This window comes from Myodes glareolus, chromosome 20, assembly GCF_982192425.1.
Source record: "Myodes glareolus chromosome 20, mMyoGla1.1, whole genome shotgun sequence".
NCBI lineage: Eukaryota > Metazoa > Chordata > Mammalia > Rodentia > Cricetidae > Myodes > Myodes glareolus.
Window position 1 is genome coordinate 45,642,949 of NC_142045.1, and position 19,306 is coordinate 45,662,254.

The following is a 19,306-nucleotide window of genomic DNA, read 5'->3' on the forward strand; positions in this document are numbered from 1 at the left end:
AAAAGTAAACATCCAGGCGCTTTAAATGTTTGCAGAATAAAATATCCGTGTCTGCCGGGTGGCGTTGGCGCACACCTTTAATCCCAGCACTCGGGAGGCGGAGACAGGTGGATCTCTATGAGTTCAGGCCAGCCTGGTCTACAAGAGCTAATTCCAGGACAGGCTCCAAAAGCTAGAGAAACCCTGTCTCAAAAAAACAAAAAACAAAAAAATCCGTGTCATGTGGTTCTAGTCCTGTCAAAGGCAAGAACACATTCCACATATGGCTTGTCCCAGTTGCGAAGAAAAAGCCACCAACAGCCCCGATGTCTAAGATTCTCCAACACTGACCCCAACACACCTTTCTTACCAAAGACCTTAGATCCAAATATAATGCAGCTCTTTGTATTACAGTCATCCAGAACCAGACACATGGCCTGCTTAAAAAAAAAATCTGACTGAATACAAAGATTCACATTATTTTCACATATTCATCTCCCACCAATGGGAAATAAAAATCAAACATTCCTTTTGCTTTTTACAGTGCAAAAGGAAGGTGTGGGACTATGTGCTGTCTAAGATTTCTCTTGGTGCTAACATACTGTGAAGCTAAGAATGTTGGCCATTTTCAATCTAAACTAAGAAGTACATTTTTCTGGTTAACAGATGTCAAAAGTCTGAGAGAATTTTCCTTCACTCCTGTTCCATATTAGTCATTTTCTGAATTAGCACATCATAGCTTTGACTAATACACAAATATAAAGCAGGCTGTAGTCATGGCACTTCAGAGGCTGTGAGAAAAGAACTGAGTTTTTAAGACACTTGAGTTATACAGCAAGGCTCTACCTCAAGAAGAGAAAGAGACTCACGAGTTACAAGAATAACTCAGTTTTTAGGACACCTTGGGCTACACAGCAAAACATATCTCAAGGCAAAAAAAAAAAAAACCTCATGAACTTATTAAAATTTAGTTTATTGAGACATAATCTCACTTAGACAAGGCTGGCCTTATATTCACTACATACCTGGTCTTGGAATGATCGTCCTTCCTCAGCCTCCTTAAGTACTGGGACTATAAGCATATACCAGGGAAACTTAAAAAAATTCACTATAAGCATATAATATCCAGGGAAACTTAATAAAATTCACTAAGATCTAATAAGGAATCTTCTTTACTGACATGTGTCTTGGGTTTTAAATTAATATCACATGACACACACATGCAAATATATCATGGTTAATTATTTTATGTAACAGAAAAACATGCCAGGCTATGTGGGCCTCTTAGTTACTAAGCAATTTACGGAAGCTAATTACTTGAGTGTTAACCCAGCTTCATGCTTCGTTTTCCCTCACCCTGAGATACACACCCAGATACATTTGGTAGGTGTTGCTATTCCATACTCTAAATGCCAGTGTTAGACTTACTGAGCCAATGCCATCCATCAATGTTAAGAGTGAGGCTACAACTCTCTTTTCCACTTCATTCTGAGCACCTTCTCTTTTAGGGCAAAGTGCATCCAGTTCATCAATAAAAATAATTGATGGGTGCCTAAAAACAAATGCATTACATTTCAATTTTATTTATCAGTATTAAAAACAAAATCACTCAAATGCTAAATAAAAAAAAAACTTCCATTATTTCTAGTGCAAAGTTATCAACCTCACATTCTAGCCTATTTGCCTTTCATAAAAGGTCTCTGTGTGACCTGGGGAAGGGTAAGAGTAAGTAAAAGAAAAACCAGACTATTCCAAAGATTCAAAGTAGTGGCGAGATGCTTCAAAGACATAGATAAAATGACAGGAGATATAGCTCCAGTCACTTGTCTCTGAGCCAAAGGAGGAAAAACAGAAGAACCACCTGCAACCCCCACTTTCAAAGGGAGACTAGTGAAAAGACACAAGCAATGGTCCTACACTTTAGAACAAGCCCAGAGCTTGCACAAATCTGAAAGCCAGTTGTGGTTGCCAGGGATACAGCATTTCTTTCAGCAGATGGGTCAGCAAAGAGAAACCCCACTTTATCTATGACACTAAGGGCAAAGACTGGGGAAGATCTTGAGACCTATTATTCGGAACTGACGGAAAGTGAGGCAAAGCCCTAAGAGGCAGTTATGGAAAGACTGAGATCAAATACTAACAAGCTGAAGCAGCTCTGCTCTGGCAATGGAGTGCACAGAGAAAGACAGGCCTGCCTCGGGCCAAGAGTAGAATTTATATACTTGTAATAACTCTGGCATGTCATACCATAGCCCTGAGCCTAATAGGTAGACCAACTTAGGGCATATAATGAAGCCAAAAAAGCCCTTGGTCAAACACAACACAAAATGGGGGAAACTGAAAGCATTTCCTCTAAAATCAGGAGCAATACAAATGTATTTACCCTCACTACTCCTTTTCAACATAGTACTCAGACACAGGTACAGCAGTAAGCTAAGAAAAACAAGAGGGGCAGCTGGGGCTGTAACTCAGTAGTAGTCTGTTTGCATCCATGAAGCCCTAGGATCAATCATCAGTATCATCAAAAAGGAAAGAGAAAGGAAAAGGGAAAAGGAAAGAGGTGCAAACGAAAAGGAAAAAGTTCCAAGAATCCCCACTCCCAAATTACATAATCCACATATAAGAACTTAGAAACTACAGCAGGCAACTTAACACATGGTGAGCAGCTTCAGCAAAGTACCAATACAAAATTTACAGGAAAACCAGTACCTTTCTATACAGTGATAACAAACTTTCCCAAGAATCAGAACAACTAAACAAACTCACATCCACTTACAGTGATTTAGACAAAGAAAAACAACCTAGGAAAAGAATCTAGCCAAGGAGGTGAAAAGACTATATGAAAACTTCAAGACACTGAAAAAGATAAAGGCAAGAGAATAATATGAAAGACCTTCCATGTTATGGATTGACAGTTAATACTATTAAATCGTTATAAAGGTCACTAAAAGCAACCTATAGATTTCATGTACTCCCTATCAAATTCTAGTGACATTCTTCATAGAACTAAAAAAAAAAAAAAAAAACCAAAAAAAAAACCCTAGCATCCATAGAAAATAAGACTCCATAATGGCTAGCTATAAATGGCAACACAACCTAGAATCACTCTAGAATTTCAATGAGATCTAAATTGAATTGGTCCATGGGCATGTCTCTGAGGAACTCTGTCTGAAGTAAGTCCATAGGAAAGACACCATTCCCTACATGTCCTGAAGCGTTAAGAGTGGAAAACTCAAGCTGAGTACAAGCAGGCAAATGTTTATACACTCATGTCTCTCTGTTCTTGACCACAGACATGACATAAACAGCTGAGCTGGTCATAATGGACTACAACCTAGAACTGTGAGCTTAAGGAAAAAATAAAAATAAAAAACTCCTTGCCCCACTTAGTTGCTTTCTATCTGAGTATTTCACCACAGTAGCAGAAATAAAGGTTACGACAGACCTCTGTGGCACACTATCACATCCAAAGTCATAGTAAACGCTGGCGCTCCCAGGCTCTAATCTCAGACTACTTCAGAACCACAGTGACAAAAACAGCATGAACGCCTTGCAGATGAACTGGGCTTGATACTTCAGTACCCTGGGGGCTTACAACAGTCTGCAATTCCTTTTCTAGGGGATCAGACGCCCTCTTCTGAGGCACTGCAAGCATGTGGTAGACAGACATACATGCAGGGAAAACATTTATACACATAAAAATAAACAAATCTTGAAAAGCAAAACAAAACAACAACAAAAAAACCCAGCATAGTACTGACATAAAAACAGACACACAGACTAATGAAATAAAGGACATAGCAATACTCATACAATTTTTAACAAACATGTCTAAAACAACTGCTGGATTTAAAAAAAAAAAACTGGAAAAGTAAATACCCACATGTAGAATGAAGATATTTCGTATACTACACCAAAACCTATGTAAAGGTTTCAAAACTATTAGACCTGAATCCTGAAAATGCTAGAGGAAATAATGGGCAAATACTTTTAAGGGTCAGTACAGACAAAGACTTTCTGGAAAAGACTAACAGCACAGGAAATGTTACCAAGAACCAATAAAAGCTAAGTTTCCTTCACTGTCTTAATTCTTCTACTTTATGTCATGTAGTAACTTCTTTACCAAACTTCCACAAACAGGTAACATTTCCTTAAGTCTCCCATCAATCTTTAAGGCCATCACTATCTTTTGTGCTACTCCTTAGTTTTACATAAAGTGTCACTATTTTTCACTAAAAAGAGTTTGAATTATTAATTCCAAAACAACAAATATTAACAGTACCGTAGAGTGGCTTCAGCAAATATCTGGCGTAACCTTGCTTCAGTCTCACCATAGAATCTGTAAGGAATAAAAAACATGTAGTGTTTTACATTTCTTACTATTTATAAAACTTTTTCTATAAAAGGTGGTCTGAATTTTCAAGTATTTCTAAAATACTTAAAATTACTTTCAAAATTTATTTTCAAATTCTGTGCATACTATAAAGCAAATTTAGAAGGGCATATATAATATCAGCATTTGGAGAATGAAGACAAAAAGATCGAAAGTAAAGGTCAGGCTAGGCTACGTAGGCAAGACCGTGCCTCAGAAAAAGAGGGGCAAATTTAAAATACTCAAAAACAGTTTAAAGCATGGACTATCTAGGCAAACTTATAACAACTATTTAAGAAACCACACCTGAAATATATAAACTTAGTAGTGAACATTTACTTTAAATCATATACCTACTTGCTTATAATTTCTGGACCATTAATTACAGAAACGTAAGCTCCAACTTCATTAGCAACAGCCCTAGCAATCATTGTCTTCCCTGTGCCGGGAGGACCATAGAGTAACAACCCTCTAGGTGCTGGAATTCCTACAAGGAAAAAAAAAAACACAAAAATACCCAGTGCATTCAGTATAATTATTCATTTTCTTGTTAAATTGCCATACAACTTCCAACGTAAGTTAGAAATGGAATCCTACCTCTCCCTACTTCCCAGAAAGATGCACTATCTATCCCAAATCCTGAGCCCAGAAATGACTTTCTCTGTCTCTACAAATCACACAGTGAGGGAAACATGAATTTTTTTGGTGTTTTTGTTTGTTTGTTTTTAAAAACAGAGCCCTTGTCTTGTGCCATCTCAGGCAGCACAGTTCAGCAATCAGAACACAACATAATTTCTTCCAACTTGTACTCTTAATATAAAAATTACTAAAAAAAAAAAATACACAAATCCATGAGTTCCTTTAACATATGTGAAGATTCATAATAAAGGGGAAAAATGGGTGGTACTACATAAGAAATAGAAGCAAAGAATTTGTACAACAACATGCAGAAGTAGCTCTGAGTTTCCTAGGAGTGAGTTACTTTGTAAACCACTTGCTTTAAGGCAGACACACAAAGAACTAAATTTTCTAACAAGGTTTAACTGAACCATGACTCTCTGCTTATTTCTCTAGACATTATGGCTTATCTAGCAGAACAAGATACTTTTTAGCCAGGTGATGGTAGCACACACTTCATTCCCAGCACTCAGGGAGGCAGAGGCAGGCGGATCTCTGTGAGTTTGAGGTTAGCCTGGTCTACAGAGCAAGTTCCAGGACAGCCAGCTGGAGATACACAGAGAATCCTGTGTTGAAAAACCAAAAATAAAATAAAATAAAATAAAGGTATTTTCTGAAGATCCAGTCCACCAACAAGCAGATAATATGCTAACACAGTGGACACACCTGTCACTCATACAAATCACAACTTAAAAGACCAACCATCGAGAAAAGCCATTTAACTATCATCTCCCAAAAGTACAACACACGACACAGAAACTAAGGACAAGAGGATGAGAAATTGTATTGGAGAGTGGGGCTAACCAACTGCCTGGAACATGGATATAGTAAACTAAAGGAGACATACCGTAACTCTTGAAAAGTTCAGGCTGCTTGAGAGGCAGTTCAATTATTTCTCTTATTGCCTTCAGCTGATTGTTTAAGCCTCCAATCATGTCGTAAGTTACTTTGAATTGGCTATCTTGTTCTTTTGAATTTGTACAAATTTTTTTAAGATTGATTCTTGTTGTTGAAGAAATAAAATAAAATGTATCAGTATTGTTCTTTGACCCTGCACTGGTAGACTTCAGTAGTTTCTCTTCACTGATAGGTCGTGTATTTCCTTCTCTGGATGAATCAAAACTACATTTAAGACCTGTGGCTTCCTTTAGTCCAAGTCCACTGCCATCTCTGGGGCTCTGTGTAACATCCAACAAAACTTCACCAGCTTCATTCATAATTCTGTCATTAACGGATTTACAGGGGGTGCTCTGTGACACTGGGCTCTGAGGTTCTTTCAGATCTAACTGGCTTAGCTGGAAAGATATATCCCCGTCACTGCTTTCCACGCTACAATGTCCAGAGGCCACTCCCTGGGTGTCAGTGTCAGAGGCACTCTGAGGCTTTCCCAATGTTGTACCATCTGTCCCTTTTACTTGCAACACTTGTAACTTGCAGAGTCGTCCATAGAATGTACAGTATAGGAAGTTGCCTGGTAAAACAATCTTGCCATCTAAAAAACAATTGATTAAATATATAGACATTAGCATAATTTTCCCATTTAACAGTTTTAACAGCAACTTACTTGCTATTAACAAACCAGGAACATTAATAAAGAAATTGTCACAAAAAATAGAGGGGACAAATTCCCGACACAGTATCAGCTGTATAAAAAACTCATTCTTTCAAATCCTATACATCAATAAATCTAAAATTCTAGAAATCATAGCAAAAAAGATCCATTTTTACCAACTAAGCTTAAATGGCACACTCAAACCAACACTGCAATGCTTCTCATTGAAAAATGTACAAGCACAAACGTTAAAAATCTCAGTTTAGTCACTTATGTGGTGTACATACACATACGCAGACAAACATTCGTACACAACACAATCACAATAAATAAGTTAGTCTTTAAAAATTAAAAAAAAAAGTCTCAGTAAAGTGCTTACTGAGCAAACACAAGGACCTGAGCACAGATCCCTAGCATCTTTATGCACCCCTGTAATCTCAGTCCTGGGGAAGCAAACAGGAGGCTGCCTTTGGCTTGCTCATCAACTAGTCTAGCTGAACCCACCGACTTCAGGTTCAGTCAAAGACTCTAAATAAATAACGAAGGTGGGGACTGAAACACCCAGTGTCGACCTCTGGCCTCCATGTATACTCAAGCACACACATGCATGTACACACAAGCATGTACTTACTGGTGTATGAAGAAGAGAAGGTCCTGAGTGACTGATGCCTTGAGTCAATGTGTATTACTGACATGTGCACAGCTATGAGAAGGACTCCAAAGTCTCAAACCCATTTTAAATTAGCAAAGTTATTTACCTTATGGACCAGGTTCAGAAGGAGGATAGCAAAGCTTTCCTAGGGGTCCAGGTGAGAGTGTGTTTAAACTAGCAACTGCAGCTTCCTCTTCCTCCCAGATGTTTACAGCCTGAGACTGTCTACCTACAGACACTTCCTCCTGAGATTAGCCCTCTTTGTTGGACCTAATAAAATACTGAGATTTCTGCCTGGTGGAAGTAGCAACTGCTACTTCATCAGAGTGAGCACATTAGACCCAAGCTTTTCTGTATATGTTTGTGCTTGTCTTTTCTTCATCCCCTTACCCCTATTTAGGGTGTCAGAACCCAAACCATTGCGGCACAATACACGCATGCCCCCCCACAAGGGAGGGGGTGACGGAGAGGGAGAGGGAGAGAGCGTGAGAGCGCTTTACTTCTACCACCAGCTTTGTCTTCAAATGGGTATTTGAAGAATGAAAATAGTCTGGGCCGGAGAGATGGACAAAAATAAGAGAATAGTCACTCAGTTATTTTTTTTTTAAAAAAGTCTACAAGTACTGTTTGTTGCTCCTTTGTTGCTTAAAACTGAAGAAGACAATTTAAAATACTATTCTCACCTAATTTTCTCAGAATACAACCAGTCAGTTCTTCTTCATTAATTTCCTTATCTTTGTCACTACAGAGAGGAAAGAAAAACAAACAGAAATCAGCATTAGGTACATTAAAAACTAAACCATAGAAAAAGTGCCATGCATGGCTATTATAGACCATAAGAATAATTTGTCTAAAACCTAAAAGCAAAAGGCACAATTTAGACAGTTTTTAAATACTTTTCAGACACATTTCTTGCAGGAAAATATCTTCAGTTTGATGCTACAGAAGGTTAAGGGCAGTGATCTTCAAAACATAAGGTAATATTCATTAGGAGACCCCGAAACCATAAAAGCCAATCCCATATGAAATGTCAGAGCACACGGCATGGAAATGGTAAATTCTGTTCTGTAAAACATTTTCTTATACATGTATACTTCATGTACATGTATCATATACATGTGTATGTATAGCTATCCATCTATCTAGATACATTCATGAACAAATATACCATGCATGTTAAATCATAATGAGAAGGGTATTTCTGTGTGAATCAGTCAAACACATCTGAAAACACACTTGCCTAAACTGATTACTCCATTTCTGAACTTGCCTAGAACAGAGAAAGGGTTTTATTCATAGCTAACTTCATCCCTTTTGCATTAATTTACACATTAGATCTTCAGGAAAATCAAATCCTGTATAGTGCATTACCTGAAGAGGTGCAAGTAGGGAAAAATAGGTACTGACTGCAATGAAAATTGATTCTGAGGGATATGCCTAAGGAAAACAGAGGGCTCATATATTTGAATGCTTCTGTTGAAGGGTCTCTGGTTAGTAGAACAGTTTGGGATCGTCCTAGTAATTACTGTCTCCACCAGAAGAGCTGTATACAGGAAGTACAGGAAGTAGGCACATCTAATACTACTGCACCTACTTTTAAAAGCCTGCTTACGAACAGTTTTCAAAGGGCTAAAGAGACGGTTCGGACGGTATCTGTTGCCCAGCACCCACATAAAAGTTGGGCTTGTAACCCCAACACTGCAAAGGAAGATATAATAGATGAAAGCCTTGGAACTTTCTGGCCAGCAAATCTACCCAAAATGGCACACTCCAGATTCAGTGAAAGAGAAATAAATGGAAAGATAGACACAAACAAACAAAAATAGAGTGAGATGATTGAGAAAGACATCCACACTTGTACACAAGTGAGCACACCTCCAACCCCACATACATTTGTATACACATGCACACACACCCCACAAAAGAAATATTTTAAATAATGAAGTAAATAAAGTCTTCAAACACTCTCTCCCTCTTCCATGTGTCAGCAGGAATGTGTAAACAGAGGAAGCCACAATTGTTCAACTGTCAGGGACCCATAGAACAGAGGTAGTTTTGTGCCAGGGGAGACTGACTAACAAGCTCATTTAATCAAAATATAAACTGTATTAATATGGCCAAGACTCCTACCTGTGAATGCTATGCTACAAATTCATTTTACTGAAGATTAATTTTACATGCAGAATTCACAGAGTAATTGTGGTTACTATGGATGTACCACAGCACCCCAAAGTTTGAGTCACCCGTTAACTATATCGTCAACTGAAGTAGACTAAGGTGATATTCTCTGCCTTTCGTTTCAGCTCTGACTCAGAGGTAATGTAGGACGAATGTGGTACAGTGCAAAATCTAACTATGGGGCCAGAGGGGGTTTGAACTCAACTCCACATGGAGATAGCCTTGGACAAATTTCTTAACATAATGGTGCTCCCATTCCGATGCAGTATACACAGAATCCTATCAGAACTAAGTATTCAAGATCACAGTCTATATAAGAGATACATAGCTATACAAATTCCTCACCAAGAACAATGGTTCTGTCTTCTCTCTCAGTGTAAAGGAAACCTCAAGAGAACATAACTACCACAAATAAACAATGAGAATCAACTACATACTTAGTTTAACTTAAATTGAATTCTATTTGTAAAGCACCAATTCAAGTTATACTTATATTACTTTTAAGATTTGTTTTTTAATATATGTGTATTTTGCCCTCATATATGCAGACACACAATCTAAGTGTCTGATGTCCGTGGAGGCCAGAAGGCACTGAATATCCTAGAACTAGAAAAACAGGTGACTGTGAGCTACCACGTGGGTGCTGAGAACAAAACCTGAGCCATCTTACAAGAGCAGCAAATACTCCAACCTTACTTATTACTTTATTAAGTGACTAAGAGACAGTTACAAATTTGAAGAACAGGTAGAGATAAAAGTCATTTCCTAGAAAGAGCTCCAATATCACTAATAAAATTCTTTGGCTACCCTGATTTAAATGACTGATATTCCTAAGTGGAAATTAACTTTCTTGTTTACATTCTGCTGCCCTATTTAAAATGTAATTTTTTTAAGAAATTAAAATTTAAAAACCAAGATATCATTTAAGTTCAGTCTTTTAAAATCATTCAACACTGCTCAGCCCCAATAAGATGAGACTAGTTCACAGACAATGACCAGTGCTAACTCCAGTCAACAATGACTACTTCTTGTGTCGCTATTTCAACACATTCGGATGATAACCTGCTTTAACAGCAATAGTGCCACCAAGTACTTCATGAAACACACAACTTACCCATTTCATTTGGCTCAAAGGGGTAAATAAACCAGTCACAGACTTATGAGCCCAGCAATTGAGAGTAAGACAAGAGGATCATGAGATGGATGCCAGTCTGGGCTACCAAGTGAGATCCTGAATCAGGGAGGGGTACACAGATGGAAATAGATACCTTGAAAGGCATAACAAGAAAATAAAAATCAAAAGAATAAATGCCATGTTCGTTCATTCTTACAAATGTGTGCAAGTGATGTGTTCTTAGCTACTTTTCTACTGTGGTGATAAAGCACCATGACCGAGGCAACTTATAAAAGCAAGCATTTAATTTGGAGGTTCCAGAGGGCTAGAGTCCATGACCATCATGATGGGAGCACAGCAGCAGGCATGTTAGCCATGGTGCTGGAAAAGGGGCTGAGAGCTCACAACTGATCCATAAGCACAAGGCAGAGAGAGAGCTAGCTGGAAATGGTGTGGGATCTTGAAACCTCAAAGCCCACCCTCATGACGTACTTCCTCCAACAAGGCCAAACCTCCTAAGCATTCCTAAATAGTTCCACCAACTGAGGACAAGTATTCAAATATATGAGACCATGGGGGTCAATCTCATTCAAACCATCATACATGTATAAGCATCTAATATATAAAACTGATTCTCAATATTACATTCTTTGCTTTTGCTATCTAAAACCATGTCCATTAAGAGGTTACTGTTTGTTCTGAAAACAGTTTCCTGTTTTCAAAGGGGGCAGAGGGATGATGCCAAAACCCAAGCTCAGAATATACAAAAAAGAAAACATTTTAAACTCAAGATGACAACTAAAATTTTTTTGGATTCTTACGCATACATTACCTAAATTACTACTAAGCTGGTATTAATTATCAAAAGGCTCTTTTATTAAAGCAAATTTAGGTCAGGCTTTCATTAGCAATCAATCTAACTCAAAATTCTATTGCAGGATGGGCGAGACACCCTTCAGCAGGAGGAATTTAAAACTCTTGAAAGTAACAGGTCTTTTGTTTTTACTTGGTTCAATGTGAGCAAACAAGTTCTTTGCTTGAACTATCATAGTTAAAATTATCTCTTGAGCTGCCTACATATATAAAAAGGAGGTAGGAGCAAGTCAGACTGAGCTAAAAAGTTGAAGTAAAACTGCCTCAATACACAGACAAATAAAAACACATGGAGACAGTTCAGTTGCTAAGAGAACTTGCTCCTATTCTAGAGTCCTGTGTTCAGGTTCCAGTACAACCACCTGCAATTCCAGTTTCAAGGAATCCTATTCTTTCTTCTGGCCTCGGCAGGCACCAGGCACAGGCACACACATGATGCACATACATACACACAAGCAAGATCTCATACATTTCATATTAGAAATACATTTTCATATTAGAAAAATATTCTACAGTGGCAAAGAGAAAAAAATCGATTTCTTAGCTATTCACAATAAGCTGTAAGTGCCTTGATTTAACTGCAAGTTAAGATGAAAGACACTGCTAAGTATTCATCAGTTATAATCCCTTCACTTAAAATGTCAGGTCTACTTAACTACAGGGCATCAGAGTTGCTTATACATAAATTGTATCCACCCATTTGGCCAACGTTATCATAATATATCACTACTCATTTAACATGTGGCTATCAAGGCTAGAAATGGGAGTATGAGTATATGCAAAGCCCTGGTTTCCACCCCAAATACAAAGGAGAAACTTTCCAGTATCTACTGGCTATGCCAGGTGGATCATAAGTTCAAGGTCAGCCTGGACTATATGGTAAGACCTTGCTTCAAACAGACAAATGGGTTACAAATATAACAGACATGTTGGATTTTAAAGATTTGATTTAGAAAAGGAGCCAGAGTGTGTATGTGTGGATAAATCCATTTCTTCATCTATTTAGAAACCCAAAATGAACATGCTTATATTTCTCTTTTTATTTGCTAGCTTGTATGTCGTGTACCACATTTGTACCTCGTGTTCCCCAAGGTCAAAATAGAGCTTTGGATTCAATGGAACCAGAGTAATGGATGATTGTGATCCATCGTGTGGGTGCCGGGAACCAAAGCTGGGTCTTTGCAAGAACACGAACTCTTGACCACTGAGCCATCTCTCCAATCCCCTTCACTACATTTCCTCTGGGCAGCTTTGAGCTAGATAGTCACCAAAGAAAAGAACCAAACCTCAGTGCCAAGTCCATTTCCTGAGCCTGAAGCACAGCTCCCAAAAGAGGCTGGACTCGGATGGTCTCTCCAGCTTTCACACCCACGTTCTTCTGTGCCATTTCGCTCAAGCCTACTTTGCCTCCAGGAAATCCTGCAACCGGCCAGGCTGTATAAACCTACTCAGAGAAAAAAATAACAATATCAGAAAATCAGTACATATATATAAGGAAGGAAATGTTAAGCACATCCACTACACAGAAAACAATCATTATTCCCAAACAGTAGCTCACACAACCTGTAGTGCGATAAACTGCAATTCAAAACTATAAAACTAAATCCTATGTAAGTTTGCAAATTATTTTTAATGACTATTATATCTTCTCTGAAGATCAGAAAGCTCATAGTGAGATGACAGAAGGCAGACTTAAAAAAAAGACAAAAGCATTAATAGACGGTAATAAGGAGAAAAATATTAAAAGCAGAATAATTTGTAATGAATGTAGCTGGTACTTCCTCTCCATGGCACATTGCAAATAGTGTAAGAGTCTCAGCCGGGTGGTGGTGGCGCACGTCTTTAATCCCAGCACTCGGGAAGCAGAGGCAGGGGGATCTCTTTGAGTTTGAGGCCAGCCTGGTCTACAAGAACTAGTTCCAGGACAGGCACCAAAGCTACAAAGAAACCTTGTCTCAAAAACAAAACAAAACAAACAGAGTCTCTTTAATCCTGGGTCTTAGGGCTGGAGAGATAGCTCAGTCTGTAAAGTGTTTGCTATGCAAGTATGAGGACCTGGGTTCAACTTCCATAACACAGGGAAAAAGCCAGATGTGGTGGCTCACATTTGTAATCTCAGTGCTGAGGAGGACACAAGCCAAACAGCACAGACGTTATCTATGAGTTCCAGGTCAAATGACAGGACCCATCTCAAAAAGTGAGGTGGGGCAACCAAAGAAACATCTGCCGTCTCTACATGCATAGGAACACATGCACACACATACTCATAAAAGAACACACAAACATCTCCCATGGATTAAAGAAGCAGGGGACAGGGGGGTGGGGTTATGGCAGAGGCAGGAATTGGCAACAGGCAGTCAGGCTGCTGAAAATCTGGGGAAAGCTCTGGTTTTGGAGTCCTCAGATTCCACATGACATCAAGGAGAAATATGGGCAAATCCAGGGAGACTCAGTAAGTATTTGTATGTAGGGCAGATGATGTTCTTACCTCAACACCACATTTCTGCACAGAAATGTACTTAACGACTAGGAGAAACAAAGCTTAAAGCGACATGTGTCACTACCTTCCTGTAAAAAAAAACCATAAAAGCAATGGCCCTTTCTCTATGGTATTTAACTGACTACTATGTACATAACAGACTTATTTTTCTAAAGATTTATTACTTTAATTATGTATATGTACATATGTGTGGTGTAATGTGCACATGGGCTGGTGTTCACAAAAGCCAAAGGCATCAGTTCCCCGAGAGCTGGAGTTATAAGCAATTGTGAGCTGCCCAATGTGAGTGCTGGGAACTGAACTCAGATCCTTCGGAAGAACAGTGCACATTATAACTACTGAGCCATCTCTCCAGCACCCATACAACTGTCTTTAAAAGTACATTTTTTCTGGAGTCAGCAAGTGGTTCAATAGGCAAAGACACTTACCCCCAAGCCTGACAACCTGAGTCTGACTCCTGAGACAGACATCATGGAAGGAAAGAACCAACTCCTGATTCACATACACAATTAAAAACTTCTGTCCACTGACTCCTGACTATTCAATGTTAAAACCAGAACGATTTCCAATGCTTCTAGTAAAAGGATAAGGAATTTTACCTCCTGCTTTCCATCCAAACTGGTAAGGAGCACTGGTCGGCCTATACATATGTTTGCAGACTTCATAGTATTAAGTCCAAGATGAACAAGGGAATTCTGGAATGTCTTAGGAACTTTGCCATCTACTATAAAAGAAAAGAGAATTTATTTTATACTATCTTATAACTGAAATTAAGGCACTTTTAGAGTAAATGAAAATCCTATATTCATATAAACATACTAATGAGTTTATCATATCCTGAAGAAATCCTCTTTTTTTAAACATACTAACATAAAACCAAACTTTTTGGAATGCTTACTGAAAAAGTGTGAGAATAACCTACAAAGTTTAACGTAAGGAGAAGAAATCTCTTGGCTCATTAAGGACATACTGTTGCTGGGGTCTATTAACTCAGAGTAGAGCGCTTCTCTAGCATGGCCAAGGCCTCGGGTTCCGTCCTCAGCACTGTCACAAACAGCACCAACTACGATAACTAACTGTATTTCCAAGAGTCTCTGCACTTTCTACAGAAAGAACCAAGTCAGGTGCTAGATTTCAAAGACTACAACCGGAACGTGTATCTGGCTTCAGAGGCTTGTTTTCACTTCTGAACCACATAATCCAGGATTTTAAAACCTTCCTTAAAAAAAAAAAAAAAAAAAAAAACAAAAAACAAAAAACCCACACTTCCCTGCTAATGGAGCTCATGTACAAATTTTCAGCCAAGTCCTTGTGTCTTAATATAGCACTATTATACACTTCTCTGCTTATAACATCCAAATCTACTAAAGCTGAACACAGAATTCTACCAGTCCTTTTTAGTAGGTGCATTCATACACAGGGTAGTAGAAGATAATTTTAGGGAATCTATTCTTTCCTTCATACCATGCAAGTTCCAAGGATCAAACTCGCACTCACAGCTTAGAGCAGCTAATAATCACATTACATTCACAATCAAAAGGAAGCTATGAACACACACAAGAATTTACTGTTCTCTATTCTGACTGTGGATGTAACGTGGACAGTTCTCTTAAGGTCCTGCCACTGTGACTTCCTGCGATGATGAACTATAACCTGAAATTGTGAGCCATAATAAATCCATTCTCCTTTAATCTGCTTTTCCAGGGTATCTTATCATCGCAATGAAAAGGAAACTAAGACAGCCTCCGCATGCACCACAGGCACGCATCACTACATTATAACTCTGTGTTATGGGCCTTACTCGATCAGAAAGAACCTTGATAGTTTTTGGCTACTGTGGGCCAGTGAGCTCAAGATACACCTGTTTCTAGGTCCCAATTACAAGACACACCCAACCATACTTGGCTTTTTAAATGGGTGCTCGGGATTCAAACTCAGGTCCTCGTGCTTGCAAAGCAAGTGCTCTTACCCACTGAATTATCTTTCCCGCCTCCACATCCAGCTTTTTACACGGGTGCTTGATATCTGAAATCTGGTCCTTACGTCTGTGCCACAAGATCTTCACCCAGTCATTTCACCAGCTCAGAAAGTCAATTTCAAACAACCATCTACCCTTGCTCCACTGCCTCAAGGAGTTTGTAATCTAGTAGGACTAGCTATCCAATGAGTTCTGAGTAACTGTATAGTTACAAACTAAGACCATACAAACTCAAATTGACTGAGAGACCTAGCAATAGCGACCTAGCCTATTTTGTGTGATCTGACCTAATTTGGAAGAATTAGAGAATGCTAATCAAAGAAAGTGCTGTTAAAATTCAGGTATGGAGGATGCGGAAGAAATAACTAATTATGAAGAACAGATTATTTTTCTTAAGGGAAAAAGCAAGCACAGATGCTGTGGACAGACAGGGGTATGATCCATTCTTCAGAGACTAAAAAAGATGAGCGACAAAGAAAGTTGCTTAAGGAAGGCAAAAGCCATGCGTGGCAGTGTACTGCATCAAGATTTCAGTCATAACCCTAATAAAATAACCATGGAAGCCCATGGGGAAGAACAGTAGTGTCACATAGGATTTCCAAAACATCATTCTGACTACAAAGTAGAAAAAAGAGTAAGAGAACAAAATTGCAAACAGAAAAATCATACAAAGGCCATTGCAGCAGTTCAGGTGAAAGATGATGGTGTCTGGGTTTGAAACAGGAGCAGCAGGAATGCTGTGAGAAGGAATACAGAAAATATCTGGATAAGACAATTCAGTAAAGGAGCAGATATAGATGTGAGAAAGCTGTGTTATGCTAGCCCTTAGATTCCATTTCTTTTTTGTTTTTTTCAAGACAGGGTTTCTCTGTGTGACCCTGGCTGTCCTGAAACTCACTCTATAGACCAGGCTGACTCAGAGATCCACCTGCCTCTGCCTTCTGAGTGCTGGTTTTAGAGATGTGCGCCACCACCCCCCCAGCGGTTTCTTAATGATTTAAGGACTAAAGTTTGTATTACTGGAAGAAGTAGACTTAGGAAATTGATTCTACAGGGACTTTGAAAAACTAAGGGAAGAAGTAATGGATAATATTATTCAAGATATAGTCTACAAACTACTTGTTACAAGTTCATAATAAGGTTAAGTACAAAACCAATCATTTAGAAACTTTTACTGCAAGCAGATAAAATTTTGTGTCTGTGAACCCAATAAATATCATTAGTTTGGTTTTTAAATTTATTTTTCTAATTGCACTATTTTACAAAACTGTCAATATGTGACCTATTGGCCATTTTTAACTTTGCCACAGGAAGCGCTTGAGAAATTCTGATATAAAAACCAGAATGCTTTACAAAAATTAATCAAAACTGAAGATGATATAAATGAGAAACTTAACTTTGGATAGTCTCGCCATAACTTAGAGAAAAAAAAAAGAGGATATGAGACTTAAAAAGAAGCTTCACTATTTCGGAATCAGATGGAAGAGGTTAAACCTGCAAAGAAAATGATCACCAAGGCACATGGAGAAAAATTATGAAAGTCTAACGATAAAGTAAGCAGCAAAGTGCTTTGAGGAAAAGACCTACAATGCCAAAGGCTACCGGCATCAAAAGGCAAGTATTGAAAACCGTCCACTCGACTTGCCAACACAGACGAGCTGTGACCATTAGAGAGCAGTTCCCAAGGGACGATGGCATGCAAGTCAAATAGGACCAGGAGAATGGGATTGACAAGGAGGCAGAGAACACTCCATTTAATGAGCAGGCAGTGAGAAAGGTGTGCAGAGTGTGGTGGCAGGTTCTGAGAAATCGTGGAACTTTCGCAGAGGTTTGAACTAGAAGAAACATGAACGTATGTACATGACAGTGGGGAGGGTCGAGCCTACAGAACAGAGCTAGTTGTATTCTAATTTCTATGTCAGAATAAAAACACTATGCTAACGCTAAGATTGTCTTTAAAGTCTTACCGGACATAAAAACCATGTTCCTAGTCAGTCTCCTCCAGTTTTGACTTTTCAGATCTTTTCAGTCTGTTCATTCACCCAAGTCAACAAAACTGATCTAAGACTACGGCTCTGGAATCAAAGAGATCTATCTGAACTCAAACATGGACCCTGCCCCTAGTAGTTGTGGAACCCAGATGGAACTCCGTGAGCTTTCTCTACTCTGTAAAACGGCCATCGTTCCGTGCTCATCCATCAGCGCTTCTGCGAAAACTGGATGAGCTCGTGCGTGGGACACTGACCACTAGTGTGCAATTCACCAACAGCAACAACTAGATATCAGAACCTGCGTGGGCAATGAAGAAACCCCCGTCCTTCCTAAAGTCACGACGCTGTCTGCTCGGCAGCACCAATTCCCCATCAAAAACCGCTATCTGGCTTTTTAGCGTCAGCCTGCTGAGTAAGAACCATTTCTGTAGGGTTAGCTGGGCAGTAAACTCTCCAAGCAGCCGAGGCCATGTCGAGCGCGGCCACAGCGGAGCTGCCAGTCTCGCTCGGCAAGGCCCAGGGACTCGCTCTCCGGTGCCGCTGCCCGAGGAAGCAGACGAAGGACGAATAGTAAGAGGAAAATTCGGAATATTGTGCAAAGAGCGTCGGAGCGGCCGGGCTCGCCGTCGCCCGCGGGCTCCCGGGTCACGCCCACCTGCACACGCCGCACCGCCCTCGGGCGCCTCAGCCTCGCCGCTGCCCGCGCTTTCCTCACCTTTCTCGAGGAAGTTGGTCACCACCAGCATTCCCGGCGCCGCCACGTCAGGCCGGGCCAGTGGACCCGGCGTCCCCGAGCGAGACGAAGCAGCAGACAGCGAAGGCGACGTGCCCTCGGCGCCCTCCTTCTGCCGCTTTCGGTTCTTCTTGGAAGACATGACCGCAGGCTGTCGGTAACAAACCCGAGCCAAAGCCGGCTCAACGTGCGCGGCTCGGGGAGAAAACTTCCGGGTCAGAGGTCAGCGGCTCGGCGCGCTCGTCCGTAATGCTCCACGTAGAGCGCAGCCCGCGAGTCTGAGGCGGTGAGAGAGGGGCTCTCGTGACGCTTTCGTAAAGGACGACGGGCGTGGAACGGGAACCTTCGCTGACGCTATGAACCCCTGAGAAGCGGACTGCGGATGCTCCGCCGCTTTGCCGAGACCCGAAGCAAGTGTCGGCTGGCTTAAAGTAGCCAAAAAAACTCACGAAAATTTCTCCCCTATGTCCGGAGCCACCGAAGACACTCCACGGCCGAGTCCGCCGAGCTCTGTCCGCCGAAGGAGAAGCCCGGCTCAGTCTCGGCCGGTGGCGACACTTTTCTAGAGTTTACGGTCAGCCCTCCTCCCGGCGAGAGGGGCGGAGCGAGCGCCGGAAGACGCCGCGGCGAGATGGGGCGGGGCGATCGCCGGAAGAAGAGGGGAGGCTGTGCCGGACGACGAAGAGGGGGCGGGAGGGGGCGGGGC

General features: G+C 40.3%; 1 protein-coding gene across 4 annotated transcripts in view; it reads right to left on the minus strand.

Annotated features, from left to right (window-relative positions):
- The window catches only part of Afg2a (AAA ATPase AFG2A), a 177,081-nt gene extending 157,889 nt beyond the window's left edge, over positions 1 to 19,192 (minus strand). Inside the window, exons 1-8 of one of the 4 annotated variants that reach the window (XM_048424808.3) lie at positions 18,583 to 19,191; positions 14,498 to 14,619; positions 12,685 to 12,842; positions 7,917 to 7,975; positions 5,877 to 6,521; positions 4,709 to 4,838; positions 4,262 to 4,318; positions 1,408 to 1,531 (exon numbers count right to left, since the gene is read on the minus strand). In XM_048424808.3, coding sequence (XP_048280765.1) covers positions 1,408 to 1,531; positions 4,262 to 4,318; positions 4,709 to 4,838; positions 5,877 to 6,521; positions 7,917 to 7,975; positions 12,685 to 12,842; positions 14,498 to 14,619; positions 18,583 to 18,742 — 1,455 coding nt within the window. In that variant the 5' untranslated portion in view covers positions 18,743 to 19,191. Of the gene's footprint in view, positions 1 to 1,407; positions 1,532 to 4,261; positions 4,319 to 4,708; positions 4,839 to 5,876; positions 6,522 to 7,916; positions 7,976 to 12,684; positions 12,843 to 14,497; positions 14,623 to 17,843; positions 17,875 to 18,582 lie in introns of those variants that run through there. The other 3 variants (XM_048424807.3, XM_048424810.3, XM_048424809.3) reach the window with 3 other exon arrangements.
- Positions 19,193 to 19,306: the final 114 nt, after the last annotated feature.